Consider the following 27,314-nt stretch of genomic DNA (forward strand, 5'->3'; position numbering starts at 1 on the left):
TGCATTTACTTCTAAAATGCCTACACAGAACAGAATAATAAGAAGTCATGCGTCAGGTAGATAGATATTTATCCAAGGTGACCAGAGTTCTTAACTTACAAGAAGGAAGCGCTTCGTCTTTCAATTATGCTTACTTCATTAAAGCGTGGAACACAATCCACAGCACATGGGACTAGGCGAATGAAAAGAACAGTGTGACGCGACGCCGCCTTGTGGTAAACCGTGTGTCTAAGCATATGTACTACAGTGCGAGCAAGTAAGCAAACGAGTGATTAAAGATGTGGCAACACCACAACCTTCAAACATTATAAACGCTGTCCCTTATCATACCAAACTTCATTTTTTATTATCCCATTTTACCTGCTGCTTTATTTTAGCATGAATTTCGGGGTTTCGTTTTCACATACATACAGTATAAACGAAACAAGAAACTTACCAACTGCTTAAGATCAGCGTTAATTTCTTCTAAATTAGGGCCTGGAGAACCTCTTCTGGTGTCGCCTACGGAGGCCAAAATTCGTTTCCGATGTCCCAGTTTGTTGATCTCTAGCACAGTTGTCACTTCCACCTCCCATATCCGCAATATTCGATCCATATCCGTGTACAAATGCTTGTGAAAAGTATCCGTGTAACAGTCTAAATGAATAGCTCGTAACCAATCGTCCACAGTTTCAGGAACGCGAACACCGTTGCTTCCGAAACGTTGAAGTTTGGATGGAAGATTCTTCACTGCATCCAAAATAATATTACAATGCTTCAGGTTGAGTATTCCCATCTCTTTCAGGTCATTTTCATCCAACACACCACACTGGAAAAACAGAAAAAATGAAAGAGTTTAGAGGATTTGTCACGCATACATTACGAGGTGTGAGAAAAAAAAAATCATTCAAATTAAACAAATTGTTGTGGGATAAAAGAAGCATGGGTGGTAAACGCCCTCATTAATTGACTAAACTAAAGTTTATGCCTAACGCTTTATCGCCATGCTTTAGGTCAGCCATATGTAATAACCGGCCTTCGGGCCGCCTCCGGCCCACTTGCTCTTTAATTTGGCCCGCTTGACACGTTATTGAAAATTAATTTCTTACGTAATCTTTTACACTGAGCTGATTATTTTTCCTTTGGATAACTGATGTCCGATTTAAAAATATCCTCCACGTTGGAACATCCAGTGTAGAATGTACTTCCGAACATTGACAGACTGGTAAAATGTTTCACTAAAATGGTAAATAAATAGATTTTTCTACTTTTCTTTACTAAGTAATATTTTGGTTATTATTGTAACAGTTTTTATGTTCATTTAATATTAGTGTACGACGTACGATTTTATGAATTGATGGCAATTCAATTCTTGTGAAAATGTTGTACATTGTCTCGTACGGCCCTTGACACCAGTAAGTCTTCTGTGATGGGTCCACTCCCTGATCCAAATTGCACATGTTGGTCTAAATATATTCTGTGGAATGTTATAACGGTTTCTATTTTATGTATAACTTGGTGTTACTGAAAAGACTTAAGTTCGATATTAGAATTTTTAAAAAGCTCATAATTAGTTTTCGAGAAAACGGAGAAAAACAATGTGACTAAAAGTTCATGTTTACTTTTCAAGAAATGTGGCGAAAAAAACAATATGTGACTAAAAGTTCATGTTTAGTTTTCGAAAAAATGGAGAAAAAACAATATGTGACAAAGTTCATGTTTAATTTTCGAAAAAATTGAGAAAAAAACAATATGTGACTAAAAGTTCATGTTTAATTTTCGAAAAAATTGAGAAAAAAACAATATGTGACTAGAAGTTCATGTTTAATTTTCAAAAAAAATTGGAGAAAAAACAATATGTGACTAAAAGTTCATGTTTAGTTTTCGAAAAAAATGGAGATAAAACAATATGTGACAAAAAGTTCAAGTTTAGTTTTCGGAAAAAAAAAAAAAAACAACGTGACTAAAAGTTCATGTTTAGTTTTCGAGAAAAATTGAGAAAAAACAATATGTGACTAAAAGTTCATGTTTAATTTTCGAAAAAAATTGGAGAAAAAACAATGTGTGACTAAAAGTTCATGTTTAGTTTTCGAAAAAATGGAGATAAAACAATATGTGACAAAAAGTTCAAGTTTAGTTTTCGGAAGAAAAAAAAAACGTGACTAAAAGTTCATGTTTAGTTTTCGAGAAAAATTGAGAAATAACAATATGTGACTACAAGTTCATGTTTAATTTTCGAAAAAAATTGGAGAAAAAACAATATGTGAATAAAAGTTCGTTTAATTTTCGAGAAAAATTTAGAAAAAACAATATGTAAATAAAAGTTCATGTTTAATTTTCGAGAAAAACGGAGAAAATACAATATGTGACTAAAGTTCATGTTTAGTTTTCGAAAAAAATGGAGATAAAACAATATGTGACAAAAAGTTCAAGTTTAGTTTTCGAAAAAAAAAAAAAAAAAAAAAAAAAAAAAAAAAAAAAAAAAAAAAACGTGACTAAAAGTTCATGTTTAGTTTTCAAGAAAATGTAGGAAATAGCAATATGTAACTGTAAATGCTCATGCTTAGTTTTCGAGAAAAAACAATGTGTGACTGGAAAAGTTCATGTTTAGTTTTCGAGAAAATGAAAAAAAAAAAAAGTAATATATGACTATGAAAACTCATGCTTAGATTTCGAGAAAATGGAGAAAAACAATATGTAACTGTAACAGTCCATGCTTAATTTACTATGAGAAATCTATCTGGTCTGACTGGTGGCAAATGCAAATATCGAAATCGAAATAAGTGAAGGGAATTAGCAAGTGATATGCTGCTATCTACTGAATTATTACTTTTTAGAAACATATAATATACACTTGTTCCAGTCTTCGATTTAAGTTTTAAAAAAAAATCATTTCATAAATGCACAGTAAAACATACGTACCGTTACTTGCAAACAGAAACAGCATTTACTATAGTAACGAGCAGTATATAATATACTACACAAGAAAGCATTTTAAGGGAATCGTACAAAATAAACACTTACAATGAAGTCGATGTCATCGTATCCGTTGTTGATGAAAAGTGTTTCGTACTCAGCCAAGCCTAGGCTCGCCAACCACTGACCCACAGTCGTTCCCGCTAACGATGGACTGCTCCCGCTATCCGATCGGCTCAGTCCTACAAAAGAAACTGGAAATTATGCATTACAACGACTAAACAACATTCTAATTGCTAAGAGAGAAAAAGGAAATCAAGGGAGAAAGTACAATGCTACAGTAGTACAAATCAAATTTGAATGATTAATTCTAGTTCACTCACGTACGGCAATATTTAGGGCGGTAAAAGGAAGAAAATAGGTAAATAAATTGAATAATGCAGTACAGAATGAACAGTTTACACTGCTAACTACACAATTATATGTTATATATATATATATATATATATATATATATATATATATATATATATATATATATATATATATATATATATATATATATATATATATCCTGTCAATCAAAACAAGAAATTGTATTTTAGGTAACATTGGGAAAAGGATGTAACAACGTTGTTTAGGGACTATAATGTTATTTGTATTTCTTAAATGGGTTCGTTTAAGTGGATCTTCCGTTAATACGACGGATGATGAATCTATAAAATTATTGCATTTCTTACGGCTCTACAAATAAGCAGTGTGCAAACTGAATATGGATAAATTTAATCCATACATATATAATTTTTGAAATGTTTCAGAATTTTTCGAGATGTTTACAAAATCTAAAATTGTAATTTTTTCTTTCTCCAGAATAAGTTTCTGAGATGTATAATTTATAGTACTGCCATCTATGCGCCAATTCTATGAAATACTTCAGAACTGTAGTTCACTATCAAATAGCCATCATACATCTGGTTGTTCTCTCACTACATATAAACGCCGAAAGGGCAATTAGCCCAACCTTCTCAGTCTCTCATCTACATTATTCTGTTTAATCAACGAACGAAGTACATACGGTATGAGCGTTCTTACTACAGAATATTAATATCGATTTACGATAATTTCGGTATAAAACCCCTGTTCTTCCGTTAAGGCTCCAGGGGGAAAGTATCACTGTAGAGAGAGTTTGAAAGTCACTCTTCGTACTTTCTCGGGAGATTTTCTACTTAACGTCACAGGTCACCCCTTTTCCGAAGGACTGGAGGGATAATTTGCCGTCTTAACACTTGAACTCTACCGTCTAAACATTTTAGGGGGATCAAATTACTTGTGAAGTGCATTTTCTCTTCGGAACTCCCGAAGGCTGCTTCCAAGCAGTTGAGGCGCCCATCACTACAAGTAGAGTCAGGGTCATTAGCACGAGGTTGTTCTCATGCTAAGCTTAATGAATCTTAAACTAGGAAGCCGGGCAAACCAAGAAGAAAAGGGAGAAGAGAAGTTCTCACACAACGAGATGGAGGAGGAGGAGGAACGAACCAAACACAAACTTTGCAGACAAGTAAGTAGTGCCAATGTGACGAGAAGTGTTGATCTCGCAGAAGTTATATTCAATTTCTAACAGACCGTGATAAACGAGGATAAACAAGTTACTTCACAAAAGACAAACAACAAGTATACACACTAAGACAAAACCGATGGAATATCTTTTAAATTAATGTTACGTTAATGAATTTTAAGTATTAATTCCATCACCAAAAACGTCCAACTGAGATGTTTATTAAATGAAATCTTTAAGTTTTACGTCCCATGGTCATGCCAACTAAGTTAAAGGAGACGGTAATGATGAGAATGAATGAAATGGTGGAACGAAGAAAGTGGAGAACCCCGAAAAAAAAAAAAAAACAATGCACTTTGTGTTTGTCCAACACAAAGCTAACTTGCTGCGAACTCGAATGGAACCAAGGATCCCATGCACCAGAGGTGAACGTTCTAGCATTGAGCCACTATGGCCCCATGAGACGTATATCAATGAATAGCTTTCATTAAGCTAAACAAAATGATATAGGTGAGAATAAATCCTCGTGTGTAGTTTCCGAGAAATCGAGAAAAATGAATATTTTAAAATAAATCTAACAAGTAGCAGTCATATGTCACCACGTGAATGAGTTTGGTTTGTACAGCGTGATATTTTCTCAATTTATATTGAAATCGGAAGTGGTAGTAAGTTTCTATCACATCCGGTTTCAGAAGACGGTATGCAACCAAACTGACTTTTAGGTATATTTGGGTTGCATACTATCAAGGAGCAATTTATTTATAATAACCGCTTATGACAGGAAGCAAAATTTCAGGTCGCCAGTGGCGACTGAAAATTTAGAGCTGGCGACCAGTGTTCAGTAGGAATGGTTTCTGTCTGAACTCACAGGACTGCGCAGTTTCTGATTCCCACGAAAATAATTGTCACTAAGTGAGAGAAAACACGGAATGTGAAGTCTTCACAACGGATATGAAAGGTGAAGTCTTCAGAACGTTGTCATTCGCCCCTCCTTTCATTACGAGATTCTCAAATTTGCTTCCAATTGTCACATGTTGTACAGTTTTACCTGTGAGTACTGCTTCATGTGAGAGAGGCTTCAGCAGTCTCAACAGAGTTAAGACTACCTACTGGAATTCACTGAAGACGGACACACTGGATGATTTGCTGAAATTTCCATCAGTGGTCCTTCACTTAAGGACTTTGATCCGAAAACTGCAATCGACAACTGGTACTTAAGAATAGAGAGAGAAAGTTATATAACCGTGAAGTCTTAAAATTGATTATCCTGAATCTAATTGTGTGGTTTTGAAATTGTATGCCGTAATGTAATGTCTGTCAAACCAGAGGCCGTGGGAGGAAGGGGGGCTCTTATAATTTGTTCGTGAGAGATATTGGCGAGCATCATTTTCGGATTGGCGAGTGCGGATCAAGTGGATGGATCTCCAGCATCAAAGAACTCAATTCTTAAATCTGATTCTCTCTGTATATTCTGGCCAAAATCGATGCTGATCCATAAAGTACGTATTTGGGTCGTTCTAGATATAAGTTTCCCTAAGCTGTAAAAAAAATTATTTTTCAAGATACATACTGGTGCTAGATAAGCTATACATACATGTGTAGGTGGGTCCTTCCTCACTTCTCCACATAATCCCCATTGAGATTCAGGCATTTGTCCCACCACTGCACCAATTTGTCCAAATCCTTTGTAAAAAAAATCAGGGCTCTGGCTATTTAGCACGCTCCTTAAATTCCGCTTCACTTCTTCATCACCAGTTGACAGAAGACCAGATCCCTTATCTTAAACCTGAACTCTTCTTGAGGAAAACGCAATTAGACATAACGACCCGGTCTCTTCTTGACGATAACGCCCACTCCCTATTTAGCACACAAACAAGACACAAAACTGAAGAATTAGGATGGAAACGGCTATCACACTCTCCATACAGGCTAAATTTAGCGCCGAGTTACTTCCATTTTTTTAAAAAAAATATTAAAGTCTACATTGCAAGGTGAACGTTTAGAAACAGATGAAGAAGTGAAGCGGAGTGTCAGAAAAGTGTTAAATACCCAGAGCCCTGATTATTTTGCAAAGGGTTTGGATAAATTGCTGCAACAGTGATCTAAACGCTTGAATCTCAATGGGATTTATGTGGAAAGGTGAGAAAGAACCTACTTACACATGTACGTATAATTTACAAATGTATCTTTAAAAAAAAATAAGTATGTTACAGCTTAGGGAAACTTATAGATTGAACGACCCACGTAGTTCTTGAGATCTTTTTTGTCTCCTGGGCACACGGGAAGACAGGGTATGAAGAAGCAGATGGTGTACGATAAGCATGGTACATCTTAACATGAAGGTGATCAAGCTTGGCATTATAAGACAAGCAAGGTGGCAATATATAGTAATTATAGTTAATGAAATATAACTCAAAATTTACAATTAACTCTTAGGGCCATGTCGTCGTCTGCAGCGTTGTATTAAGAGATGACTATACTCTTTCCAGCCTTAGAAAAAAGTAGATGTAAACAAACCCACCTGACTACCAGTGGGTCGATGACCAGTGATTGGTTGTTGGACTCACTGCACTAGTATCCTACCGCAATATAATCCCTACTAAAATAATAATTTCAAATAAAGATATCTGAATTTATCCTGCATTTTGTGATAATAAACGCAATATATATAATATTTAACAACAGATGTAGCTTTATTTCAACCTCACGCGTATTTGGACATATAGTATTTACTGCGCATGCGTATGCGTTCGTGCGCCTATCCCACTCATTTAAAATTATAGCAGAATGCAGAGTTTTCGACCATATGTGACAATAATCCATTTTCGTCTCGTGTTATAAAACACAAAAGAGGACACAGGAACAGCGGTAAGCTCGTTTATATAAGGATTTAAGAAAATACATATTTCCAATATAGTGTCAGTACGTTAATTATTTACAAACCAACTATAGCCTTAACACTGTGGAAATTATGCGACGACAGTAAGCTAGCAGACGATCTTGCTGTTCACGTCTCTGGCTGCCGAAGCACGTGTGAACCGCGGAGTAATACATTTCGCTTTGTTTACGTCTACTTTGTTCTAAGGCTGGAAAGAGTCTAATGTGATACTAACTGTCGTATTTAGAAACACGTTCATGAAGTAAAGAACGATTTATATTGAAGAAGGCCAGCAAAGTCTTCTCCGCAAGGATATTCAAACACAATTAGAGAAATCACTATAAGAGACAATGCGTCTCTCGTACCAATATTTCTGTCAATGTGTTTGGACAACCCTGCGGAGAAGTCATGGCTGACCTTCGACATAAATCATTGTTTACTTCATGAACGTTTTTTAAATACGACAGTTAGCGTTACACGTTAGTAAAAAATCTTTAATACAACGCTAGAAACGACTCTGCATAGACAGGGTGTCTACTAAAATTCCAAAATGGAATTTCGTGACCTTTTCTTTACCAAACCATAAAATTTCGTAACATTCCCAAGAGCGAATTACGCCAAACTTTCATGCATGCGATAGAAGCGTGCTTTGCTTGCGATTTGATAGCGTCTAAAGCCGATCACAGACATTTTTGTTGGTGAATTTTGACGTTTTATAGTATAAAATTTTCCAGTCTCTACTTATATTTGTACAGACTTTTTTTTTTTTTTTTAAAAAAAATCGTGATTCAAAAGCTAAATTCTATAACTTTTTCTTGACTTTCATAACCGTTTTCCGATTTCATGACTTTCGTGACCGATAAACACCCTGATAGAGCCCTTAAACTTTTAATTATTGTTTTTCTATGATACTGTTCCAAAATGAGACAGATAGCCCACGTCAAGCTGAACAAAATATCATGCTTGAAGGCAAAATCTGATGCGTAGTCTTCTAGAAAAGCAAATATTTATGTCACTTAAATATATCTTGTTTGTTGACTGTGATGCACTTGATAGTATTTTTCGGCAGCTGGAATAGATAATTCATTTACTTTATGTACTGTATATAAAAATATCTATCTATTAAAATGCCACAATAACAACGAAGTCGCCTGAGCTCCAACCTACAACAATGGATTTCAAACCTTTGATTTACGGCTATTTGTGATTTCAAGTTTACAACAAAGACAAATATTTTAAAGTATGTGTACTTTAAATATATTTTTTAAAGAGGTATTTTTCATAAAGTTTATCCTTGTGAATTATAGTTCAAAGTCTTTCCATTTTAATAAATCTTCTCCAAAATAAAGGCAATGAATTGTGCTGCAATCTTTGGAGTTTTTTTAAACTATAGGTATACGTTTGTGGGCAATCCTTTCGACAGCGAAATCTCGGAAACTACAGGCTCTAGAAAGATGACGTTTTCACTGATCGATTGTAAATTTTGCGCAGATTGTCCAGTTCTAATTGAATATTTAAAAAACATGGACATTATTTCTTTATTACATTTTTACGGGTACATTGGAAGTGCTGAAATTAAAAAAAAAAAATACTAAAACAGCATATCCTACCTATCATACATTCCAACACCACATAAATGTATATAGGGGCTGCATATCCCTCAGGCGTTTGTTTCATGGCCAAATTATAATAAAAAACGAAGGATATACCATTTCTCCAGTTTAAGTTGAATCTTTATTGTTTGGAGTGTTTTGCCAAATGAACATTATAATTGATTGTATGTGTAATGTATTAGCTTATTTTAAAATATATAAAACGATAATCATGCCTGTTTTGTACGGTTCCGAAACATGGTCGCTTACTCGGAAGGAAGAACATAGATTGAAAGTATTTGAAAACAAGATCCTGAGATGAGTATTCGGACCAAAGAGAAACGGGAATAGGGAATGGCGGAAACTTCTTAACGAGGAACTACATAATTTATACCGTTTATCCAACATTGTTAGGGTCATCAAATCTAGAAGGCTCACGTGGACAGGTCATGTAGCCAGGATGGAAGAAAGAATGAACTCTTTCAAAATCTTAACTGGGAGACCAGCCAGAAAACGACCATTAGGAAGACCTTGGCGCAGATGGGAGAACAATATTAAGATGGATCTCGCAGAAATATGAATACAAAGTAGAAACTGGATCCAATTGGCTAAGGATAGAAGTCAGTGGAGAGCTTTGGTGAACGCGGCATTGAACCTCCGGAGTCCATAGACCATAGAGTTAGTTAGTTTATGTATTTGCTTATTACATACTGAAAAAAAAAAAAAACACTGATCATACATGAATTAAAAACTCCAACGGGAGTAGGCTCAAATCTTGCAAACGGTGCGAGATATTGAAAAAGTAATTAAAAAAAGCCTCCCCTTTACGGTATCTCTTGCCGATTATTATCAAGACGTCTTTCACTTGTGTCTGTAAAGGGACATGTACAAATGTGAGAAATAACAAGGAGATTCATGCTATATGTGAATGATGCGCTGTGTAGAGAGCGCGGGTTCAGCTAGTATATGTATTAAAATGCTAGGTTTATGTGTTTGTCTATCATGCCTAGTGATGGACAGTGGGAATATTCCCGGTGGGAAGGAATTTAAAAATGGGAATATTCCCGGGTTTTTTCCCTGGCCTATAAATTCCCGGGAAGGAATTTATTTCCATTTCTCTACTTTATCTTCCAAATTATAAGAACCATATGACTAATTACTTTATTTTAATATATTATGATTTACTTCTAGGTTTTAAAGAATTTGGAGGTTAAATTCTTGTACTTTCACGGTACTTTATATAACTAATAATATGAGTTTTTTTAAGTTCCATTTCCATTTGCACTAAAAAGTAAGGTAATTGTTTAGTATTGGGGGGCCAAAACTAGCAAAATGTAGGATGATTTACGGAAGAAATGAGTTGATAGTGATGTTCAAGTAGTCAAGAAAGTATGGAACACAATTTTTTTTTTTTTTTTTTTTTTTTTTTTTTAGGGCAGTAGGGGATTTATACAAAACGGAAAGGTAAGTGGAAGTGATTTATGTGAGAAAAGAACGTGAATTGTTGATAACGAAGATAGAAAACAACGTGCCATGCGGGGCTCTAACCCGCCTTCATTCGCAAACGCTCGCTCTGCAATGCTGTCTGAATTTAATGTTGGTAACGTAATTTAACGTATGAAACCATAAAACAACCACATCGGAATAGAATATCGCAAAAAAGTAGGTGCAAAAGAATGCTAAAGAACAGCCAAAGCTAAAGAACAGCCAAAATTAGCAAAGTACTAATTTACAAATGATGAAAAAGAACCATTTTGTAAAGTATTTTAGAGTTATGTAGAAATAGAGATGAAGTACTATTAATAAACTCTGAACCCTGAAGTACTATTAGTAATAAATGTCGGCCTGTCTCCTCTCTCTGACTCGAATTTCTGAAGAGGTAGTCGGACTTCATTTACATGTGAATTAACGTATGGAATTTCGACAAATAGGTAGAATGAAATATCGTGTATGGCAATGTTACGTGCTAAAATATAAAGATAAGTATGTATAAGTATCTTGAAAATTTTGTGAACATAAATCTGTATGCGCAAATGTTGATAAATTGGTGAGACATGTATCTTCTAGCATTTACCCAATCTAATTGGTTTATAACATTTATAAATTTAATGTGTTTATAATATCAGTAATAGAGTCAAGTTGATCAAATCCACTTACATATAAATTTAAACTGTTTAGTGGTTTAAAAGTATTAGGTCTTACGATATAATTTTTTCACACATATTTAATTCATAGAACATATTGTAAATATATATACATTTATGCGTACTCTCAAAATAAAATAAAGTGTTAATAAAGTTACATAGTACCGTTCAGAATATACATTTTAAAGAATCCTCTGTGGACAACAGTAATAATATGCTGTGATATAAAAATTAATGCAACTTTGAAATCATCATATAGTAATAGAATGCAATTTTCTTCCTGATTGTACATAAATTCCCGGATAAATTCCCATTTTGGGAATCTTCCCGGGAATTTACCCATCACTAATCATGCCTTCAACAATGGCATCTCTAAAACCACAATTATTAGAAAGGTGCCGTTTTCACCGATCGAGTCCAAATTTTGTGTAGATTGTCCAATTCTAATTGAATATTTTTTAAAAAAATATGGCCATTATTTCTTTATTACATTTTTAGGGGTACACTGGAAGTGTTGAAATTTTAAAAATGTAAAACATCATATTCTACGATTTATACATTCCAACACCACATAACTGTATACAGGAATAATATATCTCTCAGGCGTTTGTTTCATACAAAAATGATAATGGAAAAGAAGGATATACCATTTCTCCAGTCTAAGATGAATCTTTATTGTTTGGACTGTTTTGCCCAATGAACACAATATATCATTGACATTATAATTAATTGTGTATGTAATGTATTTGCTCATTACATGCTACATGCAAGAAAAAAAGAAAATACTGATCATACATGAATTAGAAACTCCAATGGAAGAAAGCTCAAATCTTGCAAACGGTGCGAGATATTGAAAAAAATAATCGGAAAATCTCTCCTTTATGGTACCCCCTTGCCGATTTTTATCAAGACTTCTTTCACTTGTATCTGTAAAGGGACATGTAGAGATGTTGTGAGGAATGACAAGGAGATTCATGCTTTTATGTGAATGATGCGATATGGAGAGAGGGCAGGTTCAGCTAGTATATATATAAAATTTTAAGTAAGAAATGAAATATTTCAGTTTAACATTCTACGATTATCTCCTTTAGTCTACGGGAGATGGATGATTTAGGAAAGTGAAAATAATGGAAAATTCGGTGGAAGAAAATGGGTGTACCTCGAGACAACCCATAGATATGGTGTTGTCCAGTGTTGTCCACCACATACTTACTTAGCCAGGGATCGAACCAGGGACCCCATGCATTATGGGGTAAGCGCTCTACCACTGAGCCACCGTGCTCCAATTTTAATAGATTACATTCAATTATTGTTTACTTTTCTCCCAACAGTGAAATATATAGCCCAAGCAGTGACACAGGTACTCATAAATAACTGTGACGCACATAGCTCTACTATTTAACTGTAGATATAAAAATGAATCTATATATATAAAAGAGAACGTACAATTTTTTGTCCGCTCATCACGCTAATACGGCTGAACCAATTTCTTTCATTTTTGGGGGGTTATTAGGATTTGGACCCTAGATGGTTTTTATCATATCACTTTAATTTTTAATTACCAGTGTCTTGAGATAATTGACCATTCAGGTGTCCATAACGTACAAATCCTTTGTTATTAGTTCATCATAGGTAAAAATAAACGTATTTATATGCAACCCGCATGACCGTGTCACTCGGCGGGTTAACATAAATGACAGGCGATATACAGCGGAAAATAGCTTGAATCTTCTGTTTAAAATTTTTTAATTGATTTGCTTATTTTTACAGACACTTTTACAATATGCCAGCACCGGGATGACCGCAGCGAAGCGGGGCGGGTTAACATAAATGACAGGCGATATAATGTTAAGATTTACTGCAATCTTCTATGGTTTTTATCATATCACTTGAAAGCGAAAAAGTAAAAATTATCTAAGTAACAAAGTTTATTGCGTTCCGGGGTGACCGCAGCGAAGCGGGGTGAACGCTGCTAGTTTACGATGAAATCTTACAAGAGGCACATACAAAGGGCATTTTGATTAAAGAATAGTGCAATAGCCTTCGGCTATAATAATGCGATGGGGGCACGAATGTAGTGATCGCATGTTTACAGTAATTATTGCTCATTGTAGAACCGAAATACCAAGTTTCTGCTTTTTTTTTTTTTTTTTTTTAACGTCCTTATGAAGTATCGAAGTTACGAATATTATTTTGTAAAGACGAGATGGGATGATTGAACACATTATGAAACAAGGATAAACCACTTCAGTAGCCATGGGGGTAATTGCAGAAAGAAAAATACCTGAGGGAAGGCCATAATTAAAATATACGGACCAAATAATACAAGATAAAGGGAAGAAAAGCTACAAGGAAATGAAAAGTCTGGCCCAGAAAAAGGAAAAGTGGAAAGATGCGTCAAACCAATCGAGAGACTGCTCACCTCAGATGATTAAGAACATGACCTACTAGTAACATGGGCTTGGGTATGGCGCAGTGCTGAATCAACTACCACGTTATACGCCGTTCTCCACTACACAATCTCGCTACCAATAGATTTGGAATACGCGATCACGTAACCAGTTCCAGCTGAACGGTGGCGTACAATGGACCAAAGTTCTTTCCCCCAAAAAAAAGTTTATTCGGAAATTCACTGTACAATCCCCAACAACTTTTGACCTGACATACAGATTGGGTGAATTCTGAAAGATATTTTTTCCGTAGCCCTTTCTTCAGTGGAAAAACAACTGCGATAATCTTTCTTTATTAAAGCAATGCCATTCCTGTTAAGTTTACAGACGTTCCATTCTTTCAATCACGATTGCTTTGGCTTTCCAGTGTTTAATTTTAGTATTTAGAGCGCTACCAAGGATAAATTATTTGATTTCATTTGTTCGTTTCTTTATAAACTGCCGAAGAAAATTTTTATATAGTAAATTCTCGAAGAATCAAAATTTTCGCCTTTTTCAAGATAATTGTATTTAGTTTTTGGTGAATAGTGAGAGTCGCATGTTTAGGCTTATTAGTTGTATTACCACTGGAAGAACAAGGTTCAGGTTTGATTTAAATTTAGCGTCCCTCTAAGGAACGAGGTTACAGAGATATGGATCTACAATTTATCGTGAGGTCCGAACCACATAAGTTCCTACTGTGAACCGAATCCGGGCCTTACGCTATCCACAATGCCATGAGAAAGCCCTCAATAACTCGTGCTGGACCTCGAGAACATTTTACAATACAATACATTGCATGTACACAGTTGTATTCTTGTGCAAGCGTGAAATCTAACCCGCTAGAAAATTGGAAACATTGTACTGAAATAGAAAGTGACAGTTAAGGTCAACAAACGCCCGAATCTACCCGAAAGAGCTTGATCAATGCCACATTACAGAATGTGCACAACCACACAATCCCGGATTAAAGTGCGCCTATTGTATTAGGAGTATACCGTAAATAATCAATAACATTTTAAGAAAATCAACATATACAAACAAAGTAAATAATTGCGACCGCAGTTGTGTAACATCATTAGTTTCGATTGCGTGAGAGTAGGCTTTTTATTTATTTATTTTGTTTAATGTTCTACGATTATGCTCCGAGGCAGTTTGTTTCAAAATGGCTGATAGGGATATTTTGTTTGGACAACGTGCTCTGATTATATTCCGTGTGGGGAATTACTATCGTTAAAATTCACAATGCACTTCAGCGTGCGTATGGTTGTCAGCTGAGTTACAAGACGGGTTAAACATTTTAAAGATGGAAACATAAGCATCAAGTAAAGGCCTCGGAACGGTTGAAAGAAATGGAGTCTGTTGTAAAGTAAAGAAGTAAAGCAGTCTGTAGATTAAGCTTTTTTTTTTTCCTTTTAAAAATCACGGAACGCTGTTGTCTATTACTTTCAGTATGACTCTCGTATATACAAGAATTTCTGATATCACAGACAATTCATTTCAAAACTTTCTGCAAGGCAATAAAACGAATTTTAAAGAGGACAATTTTCTGTACGAGATTTATAAGAAAGATCAAACTTACCAAGTCTAGTTTGAAACTCCTTTTCGAGCTCGTTAACGAAGACAGATTCTCGAACGAGGCCAGTGCCGAAGGACGCCATAATCTCCGAGATTTTCGCCCATTCTTCTTGCTCATCAAACGGACTAAGGATGGATAATGACTGTGTTTTATCTGATCCTCGAGACGATCTTTTGCCACCAGCTCCATCGTCTAGCTCTTCGTTTGCACCTTCTTGGCCTACATTTTCGTACACGTTCTTTAAGCGCCGTAATGTTTTTGGTCGTTCGGCGGAGCGACCGCTACCATCAGGAGCCGGTGTTGTTGATCCTTTGAAGAGTCCTGCAAAATAAAAACAACAATTCAAGTTGTTATTAAAACGAGTGTTGATACAATGAAAACAAAATTCTACGATATCCTATTTAATCTTCTGTGTAAGTTCAACTGAGCAAATAAGGCTGAAGAAAAAGTGAATGCATCTCGATAAGGGCCATCCTTAGGTTTTCAGATGGAAAGGCAGTTTTCCTGAAGTAGAGTCATGTCATAAGGCTCAAGAAAAAGTGAATGGACGCCAATGAATAGTGTATAAGGGACAGCACTAGGTTTTCACATGGGTAGGTGATTTGAGAAGGGCGCTACTGCTATAGTATACAGTAACGTTAAAAGCACTCCACGTTTTCATTACAGTGTCCATAAGAGGGAATGAAACATTTATTTTAAGTCTCATGATTATGTCCTGTAGGCTAAGGAGACGAACTAACACAAAGTAAATGACCGTGACATGGGGTTGCTCACGGGATAGAAGAGAAATTTTGTTACAAAATATGAGACGAGACAAGGCTCTTCTAATAGAAACAGATACACTAAGATGAAACATCTCCCCACATCTTTTCGAGACGAGACACTCTAGTCCAGCGTTTCCCATGGACCGCTGGCGTGCAGCGAGGAAATCGAAACATAATTATTAATTCTATAGCAACCAAATTGGAAGACACAGGGAAAAATGTAAATTTTTGTATTTCACATTACTATGAATTTCTACCATGGAAAAATTACTGTCTACATCTATTACTGTGTAGCAGACAGTGTTTCGGCTCGTATACATTTCCACAGTTAGCTGCTATGTTACGTTTCAACTGAAAGTCATAATAATAGCGAGAAATGGAAGCACTTGTACGGTAGCGCGTCAAGTGAACGTTCGTAGAACACTCATTCGCACGTGAATGACAGAACAACACTTTGTTCAACAGCTGTGATTGCAATAATGTGCACCGGTTTTGGTTAAAACAGCAAAGTTAAAAGTACAAGACATTTGTTTGTTCGTTCGTTATTTAGTGATCTTCGTTCTTACTGAAAGGTTGAATACAGTTTTCAAAAAAGAAAGCGTATTTTTAAAAATCTGAGTCCTATATTTCATTGCAATTGTTTTCTATTTTAAAATTAAAATAAAAAATAAATATAATGAATTAGAGGGGAAAACCAGTGATCAAGCTTTCATCTCTGTGAGAAAGAGATCAGTAATCACAGAAAAAAAATACCATGGTATTTTATATTTGCAAATAATAATAATAATAATAATAATAATAATAATAATAATAATAATAATAATAATAATATGTATGAGTGTGCCGCGAGAATTCAAGTTATACCCGTAGCGTGCCGCAAGTTGAAAAAGGTTGGGAAACGCTGCTCTAGTCTGTTGTCCCGTAGGTAATCCTATTGTGAAATAACCGGCGGGAGGATAATATAAGGAGAGTGGAGAAAGTCAAAACCCATGGACCACAATCCGAAGAAATCTACGACACGATGCTGTATACAACAAATACCCATGGCCTGGGACCGAATAGGGACTACTCGCACCACAGGTGCGTGCTCTATCACCTATTAACTAATAAGAACTCATCTAAACTATAATTTATACAAAAATACTTTTTAATCAAGGCCATATACAGAGTTACGTGAGGAGAACGGAGCACTGGAGGTCACGCTCAACATCAATAAGTAAGTTTAAATGGAGGTCTACTTGGGGAGGAATATCGAGATGCATTATAAACCGAGTGTAATGGTACGCTGTCTACTATTGCCTTTGATTCAATGGAACATTAAAAAAAAAAAATGAAAATGCACGATCATGAGAGAAAACTTTAATCAATAATGAGGAAAAAAGTTCACATGAACGTATGTAAAAGTAAGGAGAGATCGGGCAGTAGGAGAGATTGCGCGAAAGTCAGAAGGGAGGGAAGGAGAAGGGTTGGTGAGTGACAACGAATGGAGAACTAAGACCTGTGCATATACAGTCGTCAGTTGAATATATTATAGTGTCGATAGAAACTGTTTGCTGAGAAATACGATCAACGTTTTGCGTGAATAGTGTAACGCAGGACATTACATTTTCACAAACATATGTTATGTTTGAATTCATAAGAAAGGTTTTGGTGCAAATAATAATAATAATAATAATAATAATAATAATAATAATAATAATAATAATAATAATAATAATAATAATAATAATAATAATAATAAAGATGAGTATTTGAGTATGCTCATTGCCGAAACTAGCGTTATATAGAAATAGTTTATCATCAATCTGGAAAATTCCACCCAACTATGCAGGTGCGTGATCTTTCCAACCCAAATAGGAAGTTCGCGAACTCATGAAGTAGGACAGAAATCGCATTACATTCATTGAATACTAGGAGAAATTAGGCATGCGGAATAAGTAACATGTTGTTTGCGAATTACATTACTGCTTAATCGATTGTAGGAAATCGCTTCTTGCTACCTTTTACCGTTGTTCTATAATGTTGAAATAGGAAATAGTTGATGAAATGTAATCTTGAAGCTTTACGTCCCACGATTATGCCAGCTAGGATAAAGGAGATGATGATGAGACATGAATGACATGATGGAATGAAGAAAGTGGGAGGAAACGGGAGAAACCCCCCACACGTGTGTCTGTCCACCAAAAAGCTTACTTGGCGCGAGCTAGGATCGAACCAGGGACTCCATGCTCCAGAGGTGAACGCTCTACTACTGAGCTACTGTGGCCCGCAGGAAATAGCTGATTTCTACCAGCTCCGGTGGATCACCTTCATGAACGAATTTAATTCGTAATTTTGAGCCTATGCAATCCAGCCAATCGATCGCGTAGTTCTTGCGATTTTTGTCTCTCGGACGGACGGATACACGGACAGAGCAGATATATAAAACAGAGTTATAATTTTTTGTTCCGCAATAGGAAAGTGACTAGTCGTATTAATGTACTGAGTAACAAGAGAATATGCTTTTCTTCTTCCTAAAGCTGCATAGAGGAAGAATACTGAACTGGCAAACCCCATTACTGAGCCTTAATCAATTAACAGTTTGATGTTTGTATCTTTTATACATATAAGTGTTTACTGTTTCATTAAGCTTTGTTAAAACCATTCGCAACAGGTTAGATCAAAATTTTGCTGCTACAGCAATTCTTAAAAAAAAAAAAAAAAAATCAGTTTGAAAACCACATCAGTATAAGCCAACTCGTAACTTCCAGTCTGTCTCACTCGCTATCTTTTTCATAGACCGCGAGAGTGTCTGAGAGATAGAGAACAGTGTATGTAGATATATAGCGTTTCCTTCAGTCTCATCATTCTTTAATATATGCAACCTCATTAGCTTACAAGTGTTGCGGATGAGCTCTTGCATTCCACGTCCGCGAAAAGCCCATCATCTCGTCCATGGGAGGCTAATTAACTTTAGAGGCATTTTCAACGTCCTGGCTTGTTGTTGTATTTCTGAATATACGAGTATCATTATCAGGAACAGAAGAACCACCATATAGCCAGCGTTTCCCCTTTCCTTCTATATAGACACGGATACACCTAACAGTCGTATATCTATTTGGTAGTTGTTTTCTTATGGTTCACCCACAATACAATATCTCCGCTATAAATTCTACCTAATGATCACGATGAAGAGAAAATAACATTTGTGACATTAATGGAGTAGAGAGAAAATGTTAGTACCACATTCTGTCGTGTCCTTTAGACTAAAAGCAATGTGCTATATTCACAAATGAATGATGATGGAATTTCTGAATTCAAAGTAACTACTTATTCTCTGAAATCAGGAACAGAGTCAGGTTCACTGCCTCAAAAACAAAAGCTTGCTACTGGATCCTATGAAATGAAATCTTTCAGTTTAACGTCCCACGATTATGCTCTTTAGGCTCAAGGAGACGGATAATTAAGGCAAATGAATGATGATGGAAGAATTGGTAGAATGAAAATGTGGAAGGAAACGGGAGTATCCCAAGAAAACCCAACACGATGTACACTCATGTCCAACATGATTGTCGCATATCTATAACTGTCTTCTTGTAAGAATATAATATGATAATGATTTTGAGGGTACTTTTAATACTATGTATATAATCGGGAAATGTATATTTGTGGTAAATTTCAAAGGAAAAGAATTATAAATACGAAAATTAGAATGAGTAAAACAAAATCTTGCTAAAAGGACAAGAAAGTTTAATTTCCGTTTTATTGTTCTTGTTTACTGCTCTTTTGACATGAAATTTGGCACATACATGTCTTTGCCGATTATACACAAACTAACATTATAAGAAATACCGGGCGAATTAGTTATCAAATTATATTCCTACAACAACATATTTATAGATATGCGACAATAATTTTGGACATGAGTGTACATCACAAACTCATTTGGCCGGGGATCAAACCAGAGACCCCATGTCCCAAAGGTAAGCATTCTACCACCCACTGGATCCTATGGTAGATATATTAAAACAGTTCAATCAGGAAATATTCTAACTCACCTCCTAACAATTCACCTGACGTTCCCATTTTACTGGCCTCCCAGGGGCACAGAGGCTTAGTGGTAGAGCGCTCGCCTCTGCGTGGGGTCCCTGATTCGATTCCCGGCAAAGTAAGTTTGTGGTGGACAACATCGTGTCCGTGGGTTTTCTCGGTTACTTCCGTCTCACCCACATTATCATTCCACCAACTCCTCAATCATTATTCACTTGTCTTAATCATACGTATCCCTTACCCTAACGGGCATAATCGTGGGATGTTAAACTTCGTGAGCCGTTAAACTGAAAGATTTCATTTCATTTTTTATTGGCCTCCGAAAGGATTCCAATTAGAAATTCATACACTTCATACATGTTACGCATTATCCATGTAAAGCATGTGCCTCAGATTATTACTATTATCTGTATTCATATATAAAATAAGGTGTGTGTGTGTGTGTGTGTGTCCCTGCCATCATATTTTCGCATGTACTGAGAAAAGTTCTTTATCCGGACAGCGGTATATTGTGCAAATATACGGAATCCTTATGTTTACTACGGAAATCAGTACGGAACATAGATTATCCATATGCTACATACTTTTCCCGTTTAGATGTTGCATCATGCCGCTATGTTACACCTAACAGTCTTCCGTATATTGCATACATATACGTATGTTACATATATCAATTATATGTTCCATACGTCCATCTGTATACCCTGTGAGTTCTTCCGTTCGTACGGAAAGTATGTTTATTCAGAACACTTATACGGGAAGTGCGTATAAAATATACTTTTTCGGTTATACCTTTACTGTACGTTAAGTCCAAAAACTACAGGATTTACGAATGTAACTTACTTTTTACGAGCAGCACATAGTTTTTTCTCAGTGTAGAAATGAATTACCTAAAGCCACCAGGTTTTGCATACAGATAATTTGATCTTCACCAAATTTTATCGCGGAGGAAACTGTTTCTTTGTTTTCGACTAGAGGCTGGGACAACAAACTCTGGAGGTTGAAAATAATATATCAGGCGCCCCTCAAGTTAGACAACCCAAAGTACTCTACTGCTTTGTAGGTTGCATACTGATCAGTCATGTGAAGAATGTATACTTCTGTTAGTGGGATGTAAATAAAGGCAGGACAATCTCCAAAAAGAATTCCAATATAACATAAATAGGGGCGCGATGACTCTGTAGTAGAGCACTCACCTCTTGTGGGAAGGGTCATTGGCTCTATCCCAGGGCATATAAGCTCGTGATGGCCATTGGTTTTCCTCCAAGTTCTTCCATTCTCTCATTTCACCAACGGCATCATAATCATTCACTTTCATTATTCATTCGATAATGAAAGGGCAATGCACGGTACTCATGGCCTGAACGGGATTCGAACACATGGATGACGTCTTGCGATCTCCAGTATGGATGGGTACGAGTCGAACTAAAACTCAACTCGACATGAAACTCAAATCGAATTCAAGTGGAGTCAAAGGTAATTTTCACAACTCGAGTTCCGAGCCGAGTCACTGCGTTTGAGGTCGAGTTTTCAGTCGAGTCGAGTTTGATAAGTAGCTCGCTCGTTCAGCTCGTTTTAACTTGTTTTGAAATCACTGAAGTAATTTTGAATATATTTGGCCTGCGCCCTATACTTTTAACAATTTTTGGTCCTCCGAACTCAAACCCAGGACCTCGTGAACAACGTCCCTGCCTAATCGATTTTATGACTACCGAGGTTGGCAGTCTAGTTTTTAGTTTTCAGATACAAACCGCCTATCTTTCATGTTTATACACGGTATTGTTATAATAATAATAATAATAATAATAATAATAATAATAATAATAATAATAATAATAATAATAATAATAATAATAATAATAATAATATTATTATTATTATTATTATTATTACATTGTCTATATGGGATACTTGAAGAGGGTACCTGAAACTACACACAGGATTTGGCTCGCTTTGGCTCGACTCGAACCTCGACCTGAATTCGAGTCGAGCTCAAAGATGTCTGTTTCGAGTCGAGTCGAATTTCAAAGAAAATTCACTCGTGCCCATCCCTAATCTCCAGCCTACATTTGAAACCACCTGACTATGTCAACTAGCACACTATGCCTTGCGAACTGCCTTATCTAAACATAACGTGCATTCAAATCGGTTATCTTAGTCATTAATTGGCGTCTGAAATGCATTATGAGATCGCAATTAACCTGACATCCTTATGCGGGCACAATCTGTCATCTGGATTATGTGGTCCAAAACATGACACCGGCATTATCAGGATAACTGTTATGAAGATATTTAGGTCCTCCCTAATTAAATCTATAGCGATTTTCAAAACGAATTAAGCAACATATAGCCTATATTATTTCATTGGGTACTCCCAAAACTGTGAAGTCATAGTGAATACCTATATCGCTGCACATCTGGCACCAAAATTAGTCATGTTAGTCAACAATTTGATCCTATCGTTATCAACTAAGTGTTACGAGTATTGCTGCCCTCGAGACGAGACGAGACGAGACACGTAAATTTGTAGAAGTCTCGTCTCGATTCTCGAAAAAGCTTGTCTTGTCTCGGAAATTTATCGTCTCGTTTCGTAAATTTATGTCTTGATATTTTTCTTAATTTCACCTAGAAGTGATCAGAATCCTTCAGTATCACGAGAGGTCTCGAAGACTGATATGATACATTTAAAACATTTTCGTTATTGAAATACACTGCGTAATGACTTGCCTAGCTTCTAGCGTCCATACTCTCTTCATTGTATTCGTACGATCACTTTATCAATTTAGCCTAGAGTTTTCTATTTATGAACCATATAAACCTAAAACTTGATTGAACTAGTCTTGCCAAAGACTCGAGAAATTTACGAGTACTATTGCCTAGTATTCGTTTTAAAACCTGATTAATAGTGACTTAAAATAATCAAATTTCATTTTAAACAGGGAACTTATTTATTTTAATCTCCATATCAGCTTTATTTTCAAGTATACCTATAAACAAATAACTATTATATTATTGACTACTTTTTTTCTTTTTTTCTATTTATTTATTTTTTGTTGGAAAGTGAATACTTTAAAGCATTATCTTCGTAAGTATATATGATGTTATCGTTGTAAATTTCTCGTTTCACGGGCTCCAGTAAATGGCAGCATATTGCGAACATTTCTTGCCGGAAAGATGTTTGTCCCACTCACAAATTGGCGAAGTGCGCCATTGAGTGTGCTAATGCAAAGCGGCACCTCCGCCGCATCATAAGGAATGCATAGCCCCTTTCTGGTTTCAAATGGGCAAAGTGGGCCATTAGATGTCAATGTAGTGCTACTTCTGCCGAAGCATAATGTACGCCGAGCCCCTTCCTGGTTTCAAATTGGCGAAGTGGGACATTGGGTATGTCTACAGTATGAACGTAATACCTCTGCCATATCATTAGGTACGTCGAGACCCTTCCTGGTTTCAAATTGGCGAAGTGGGACATGGGATATGTCTACAGTATGAACGTAATACCTCTGCTATATCATAAGGTACGCCGAGCCCCTTCCTGGTTTCAAATTGGCGAAATGGGACATTGGATAGTCTACAGTATGAACGTAATACCTCTGCCGTAAGGTACGCAGAGCCCCTTCCTAGTTTCAAATTGGCGAAGTGGGACATTGGATATGTCTACAGTATCAACGTAATACCTCTGCCGTAAGGTACGCAGAGCCCCTTCCTGGTTTCAAATTGGCAAAGTGACTCATTGGATGTGTCAATGCTCATAGTACCTCTGCCGCATCATAAGGCACGCAGAGTTTGTTCTTGTTTCAAATTGGCGAAGTACGCCATTGGGTATGGTAATGCAAGTGGTACTTTCACTGCACCATAACGTCTTGAAAGTCTATAGCACTCTGTATAACTGCACCCTTTTGGAACACCCTGTACACATTATTTCTGTGATGATTCTACGTGGTCGTAACCACAATGAAGCTACAACATCTGGCTCATTTCAATGAGTCACAAAGAACAGTATGTGGCTGAAGAACAGATGTAACATTTTCATCTGGATACTGCTGTGTGAAATAATATCTTCATGCATGAGAACTCGTGGAGAAGAACGTGTAGGTTATCTCAATTTAGTCAAGATTTATCTCGTGCGTAAAGTGGTTTATTCTTGTTTCCATTTTTAGTTATCTCCAAAGCCCACAGGTCTAGGTAGTGAAGCTATGGATGGCAGTCACTATTTGTCATGTTTTATCCTTCATTTGTTGCTTTTAGTGTTCTATGATAATACGCACACTTCTGTCACACATAAAATAATAATAATAATAATAATAATAATAATAATAATAATAATAATAATAATAATAATAATAATAATAATAATAATCCTCTCAATAGTTATGGGTTCATATTAAGGCTCTTTACTACGATACGAAGCACACACTTGAACTGAGTTTGATTTACTGTGTCTGTCCCGCTGTCCGCGAATCTTGGCCACGATGTATAGACTTCAAAAGTTAGGAATCAAGGTAGCTGGTGGAAGTGATTCATCCACTGGAAGTAGTAAAAATCAATCATCTACCATTTTAATATACATCACCATAGAGCAAAAAGGTTAACACACAGCCAAAAACAATGGCTTGCAATCGATTAAGTGTTCCAAGAATACATTTTATCTCCGTCCTTAACCTTTCTATGCCTGCTAGAGATTTGAACGACGTCGCGTTGGGGGCTTCACATTTCTTTGTCATGAGAAATCCATTCCTTTTTCTTTAAAACAACAACAACAACAACAACAACAAAATCCCACATACGAGACGAGACGACATAGCTCTTCCAATAAAAGGAAATACACTTTCCGAGACTAGACATAACTTTAAAGACACATTTTCCAGACTAAGGCTCCACTCTTACCTCGTAGACAACCCTATTGGCAACACCACTCTAGATTAGATTGGAACAGATATGATTTAACTGCGAGTTTTTGTTTCTGCGGCAATAAACCTTCGCGATTTTAAAGAAGTATATATAGTGTGACTTAGTTTAAATTCTTGCTTTCGTGCATAGTGATAGAATCCCAATACATGACTTTGCTCAGAGTTTATACTATAATTAAGATATTCCTGCAAGGAATACATAACCATCAAGGATTCAGCTTTCCAGTGAATTTGGACACTTGCATATGCCGATATGTGATGAGAACAAATGAATACAATATTGGGTGAGGTATATAGATGAACTCATCATTAATCACACTTGACAATAAACTTTAGGTGTGAAATCTTATACGCCCAATTGTTGCAAAAATAGGCGTGATGAACAAAATATTGTCACCACTTTTCTTCTCAGAAACACAAACAAGGTTTGTTCTTCCAATACCAGAATATAAAGTAATAGAAACCGATCTCTAGTACGCAGCATATACACAGAACTATCTGTAAAGTAAAAGTGTCTGTTCCCTTTCGGGATAGGCAATTAAGGAACAAAGCCTGTCTGTGCCAAGATAAAGGATCCATACTTTCTTGACCTCGATACTTATAAAACTAAAGGTGTATCAAAAAGTAATGTGAATTTGTTTCTAAAATCTACTCTTTTTGTTTGTAGCTAATTAACTTTTTTTTTTTTTTTTTTTTTTTGTATGTTCCAGATAACAAAGTGAGGAAAGCCTGGCGGAAATTATAGTCTTCTATCAACCGGTCTGGTGCCCAGAGGAATTTAAAGATGGCGCATCAACTTGAACATTACTGTAATGATGAGATGCGCCGTGTTAATCATTTTTATAGGCTACGGAACAGAAACCATATAATACTCATCGACAATATGGTGGAGGCCTATGGAAAGAGTGTTACGTCGCAGAAACAAGTGTATGGGTGATATAACGCATTGTGGGTCGAATCATCACATCGACATCACACACATTCCTGTCAGTGACGGATGTTGATGGTCTGCCACTTTTGTCATTTCTTGTCATAGTCCTCCTACTACTTGCGAATGTGTTGCACCACACAAGGTGGCAGCCATGTATGATGAGGAATGTCCATCTTATGACACAGTAAAACGCTACAAGAGAGAATTCAAGAGTGATCCCACAAATTTACAAGGTGGCCCAAGTAAAGGTGATCTTTCAACCACTACAGATTCAAGTATGGTGCTGAAAGTGAAGGAGCTAGTGCTTGAAGATTAACGTATGACCATTTAATCGTTTAATTAGAGAGGTGAACATTAAAATGATATGAAATCTTTAAGTTTTACGTCCCACGATTATGCCTGCTAGGCTAAAGGAGGCGGGGATGATGAGAAATAAATGAAATAGTGGAATGAAGAAAGTGGAAGGAAACATGAGAACTCCGAGAAAACTCACACACGGTGTTTGTCCACCATAAAGCTCACTTGGCGCGAGCTCGGGAGTTGAACATTAGTTCGGAATCCTTTCGCTCCACATTACTTTCTGCATATGAGCAAAGTAGCACCAAGGTGGGTTTCCAGATTGTTGGCACTTTTTCAAAAACATGCGCAATATACACAGAGAATTTTGTACCTATAACATAAGGATAAAAATTCTTTTGTTAACAGATTACTGACTATGGATGCGTGCTCGATGTATCTATTTGACTCTGAAACCAAAACAATGAGTACAGCATGGAAACATATCTTGTCCTTTGCCCCAAACAAGCCCATTCACCCAAAAGGTAGACACATTCACCCAAAAGGTGATGTCCGTGTCTTGGAATTATAAAGGTGATGTTGACTACTTACAAAGAGGGGGGCTAAATCACAAAAACCTGCTGCAAATGTTACGGGATGCTACCAAAGCAAACAGACGGAGTCGGCCCTCGAAAGTTCTATTGCTGCTAGCAGACAATGTACTGGCATGTCGAACAGCAGAAACACTCACCTTTGTGCACCAATGTGGCTACGAACCTTTGTCTCAGACACCATATACTCAATACGGCTCCATCCAGAGTACTTTCTCATCTCAAATACGAACAAACATTTGCGGGATAGGCATTTTGCAGTTGATAATGAGGTCATTAATAGTGAGGAAACTGGTTTGCCTCCAACTTTGAAGACTTTTATGCAGATAGTATTAACAGATGTAGGTGAGAAATGTATGGCAATACCAGGTGAATATCCGCGTCCGTGGACCAAATTCCAGATTTCTGGCTCAACTCTTACCATGTTAAGGGTAAGAAGTTTTTAGCATCCCCTCGTACTAACTTATTTCTCTGATGATACATTGTTTCAGAGAGAAATACAGAAAATGCAAACAGCCAAAGTTCAACATTTGAAAACAGGAAGGTGTACATGTTGCTAATGCACCATGACATCATTAGTCCTTGAGATACATTAAAAGTGCTTCGCATTTAAAACCATTATCCCAAACAACCAACATCCGGTTGCGACTAAACGTCAAATAACAAACATGTTACAAAGAATATTGCAAAGGAGCTTTCTGTTAAATCACTATTTTGCGTT

General features: G+C 36.3%; 1 protein-coding gene across 3 annotated transcripts in view; it reads right to left on the bottom strand.

Moving 5' to 3' along the window:
- Positions 1–27,314, bottom strand: part of LOC145669648 (ankyrin repeat and sterile alpha motif domain-containing protein 1B-like) — a 332,601-nt gene that overhangs the window by 33,367 nt on the left and 271,920 nt on the right. For 2 of the 3 annotated variants that reach the window (XM_081737895.1, XM_081737894.1), the window contains exons 11-13: positions 15,076–15,393; positions 3,004–3,149; positions 437–808 (exon numbers count right to left, since the gene is read on the bottom strand). In XM_081737895.1, the coding sequence (XP_081594021.1) occupies positions 437–808; positions 3,004–3,149; positions 15,076–15,393 (836 nt within the window). The remainder of the gene's footprint in view (positions 1–436; positions 809–3,003; positions 3,150–15,075; positions 15,394–27,314) is intronic. The other variant, XM_081737896.1, reaches the window with a different exon arrangement.

The sequence above is a fragment of the Thermobia domestica genome, chromosome 14 (assembly GCF_964235325.1).
Source record: "Thermobia domestica chromosome 14, izTheDome1.hap1.1, whole genome shotgun sequence".
NCBI classification, from domain to species: Eukaryota; Metazoa; Arthropoda; class Insecta; order Zygentoma; family Lepismatidae; genus Thermobia; species Thermobia domestica.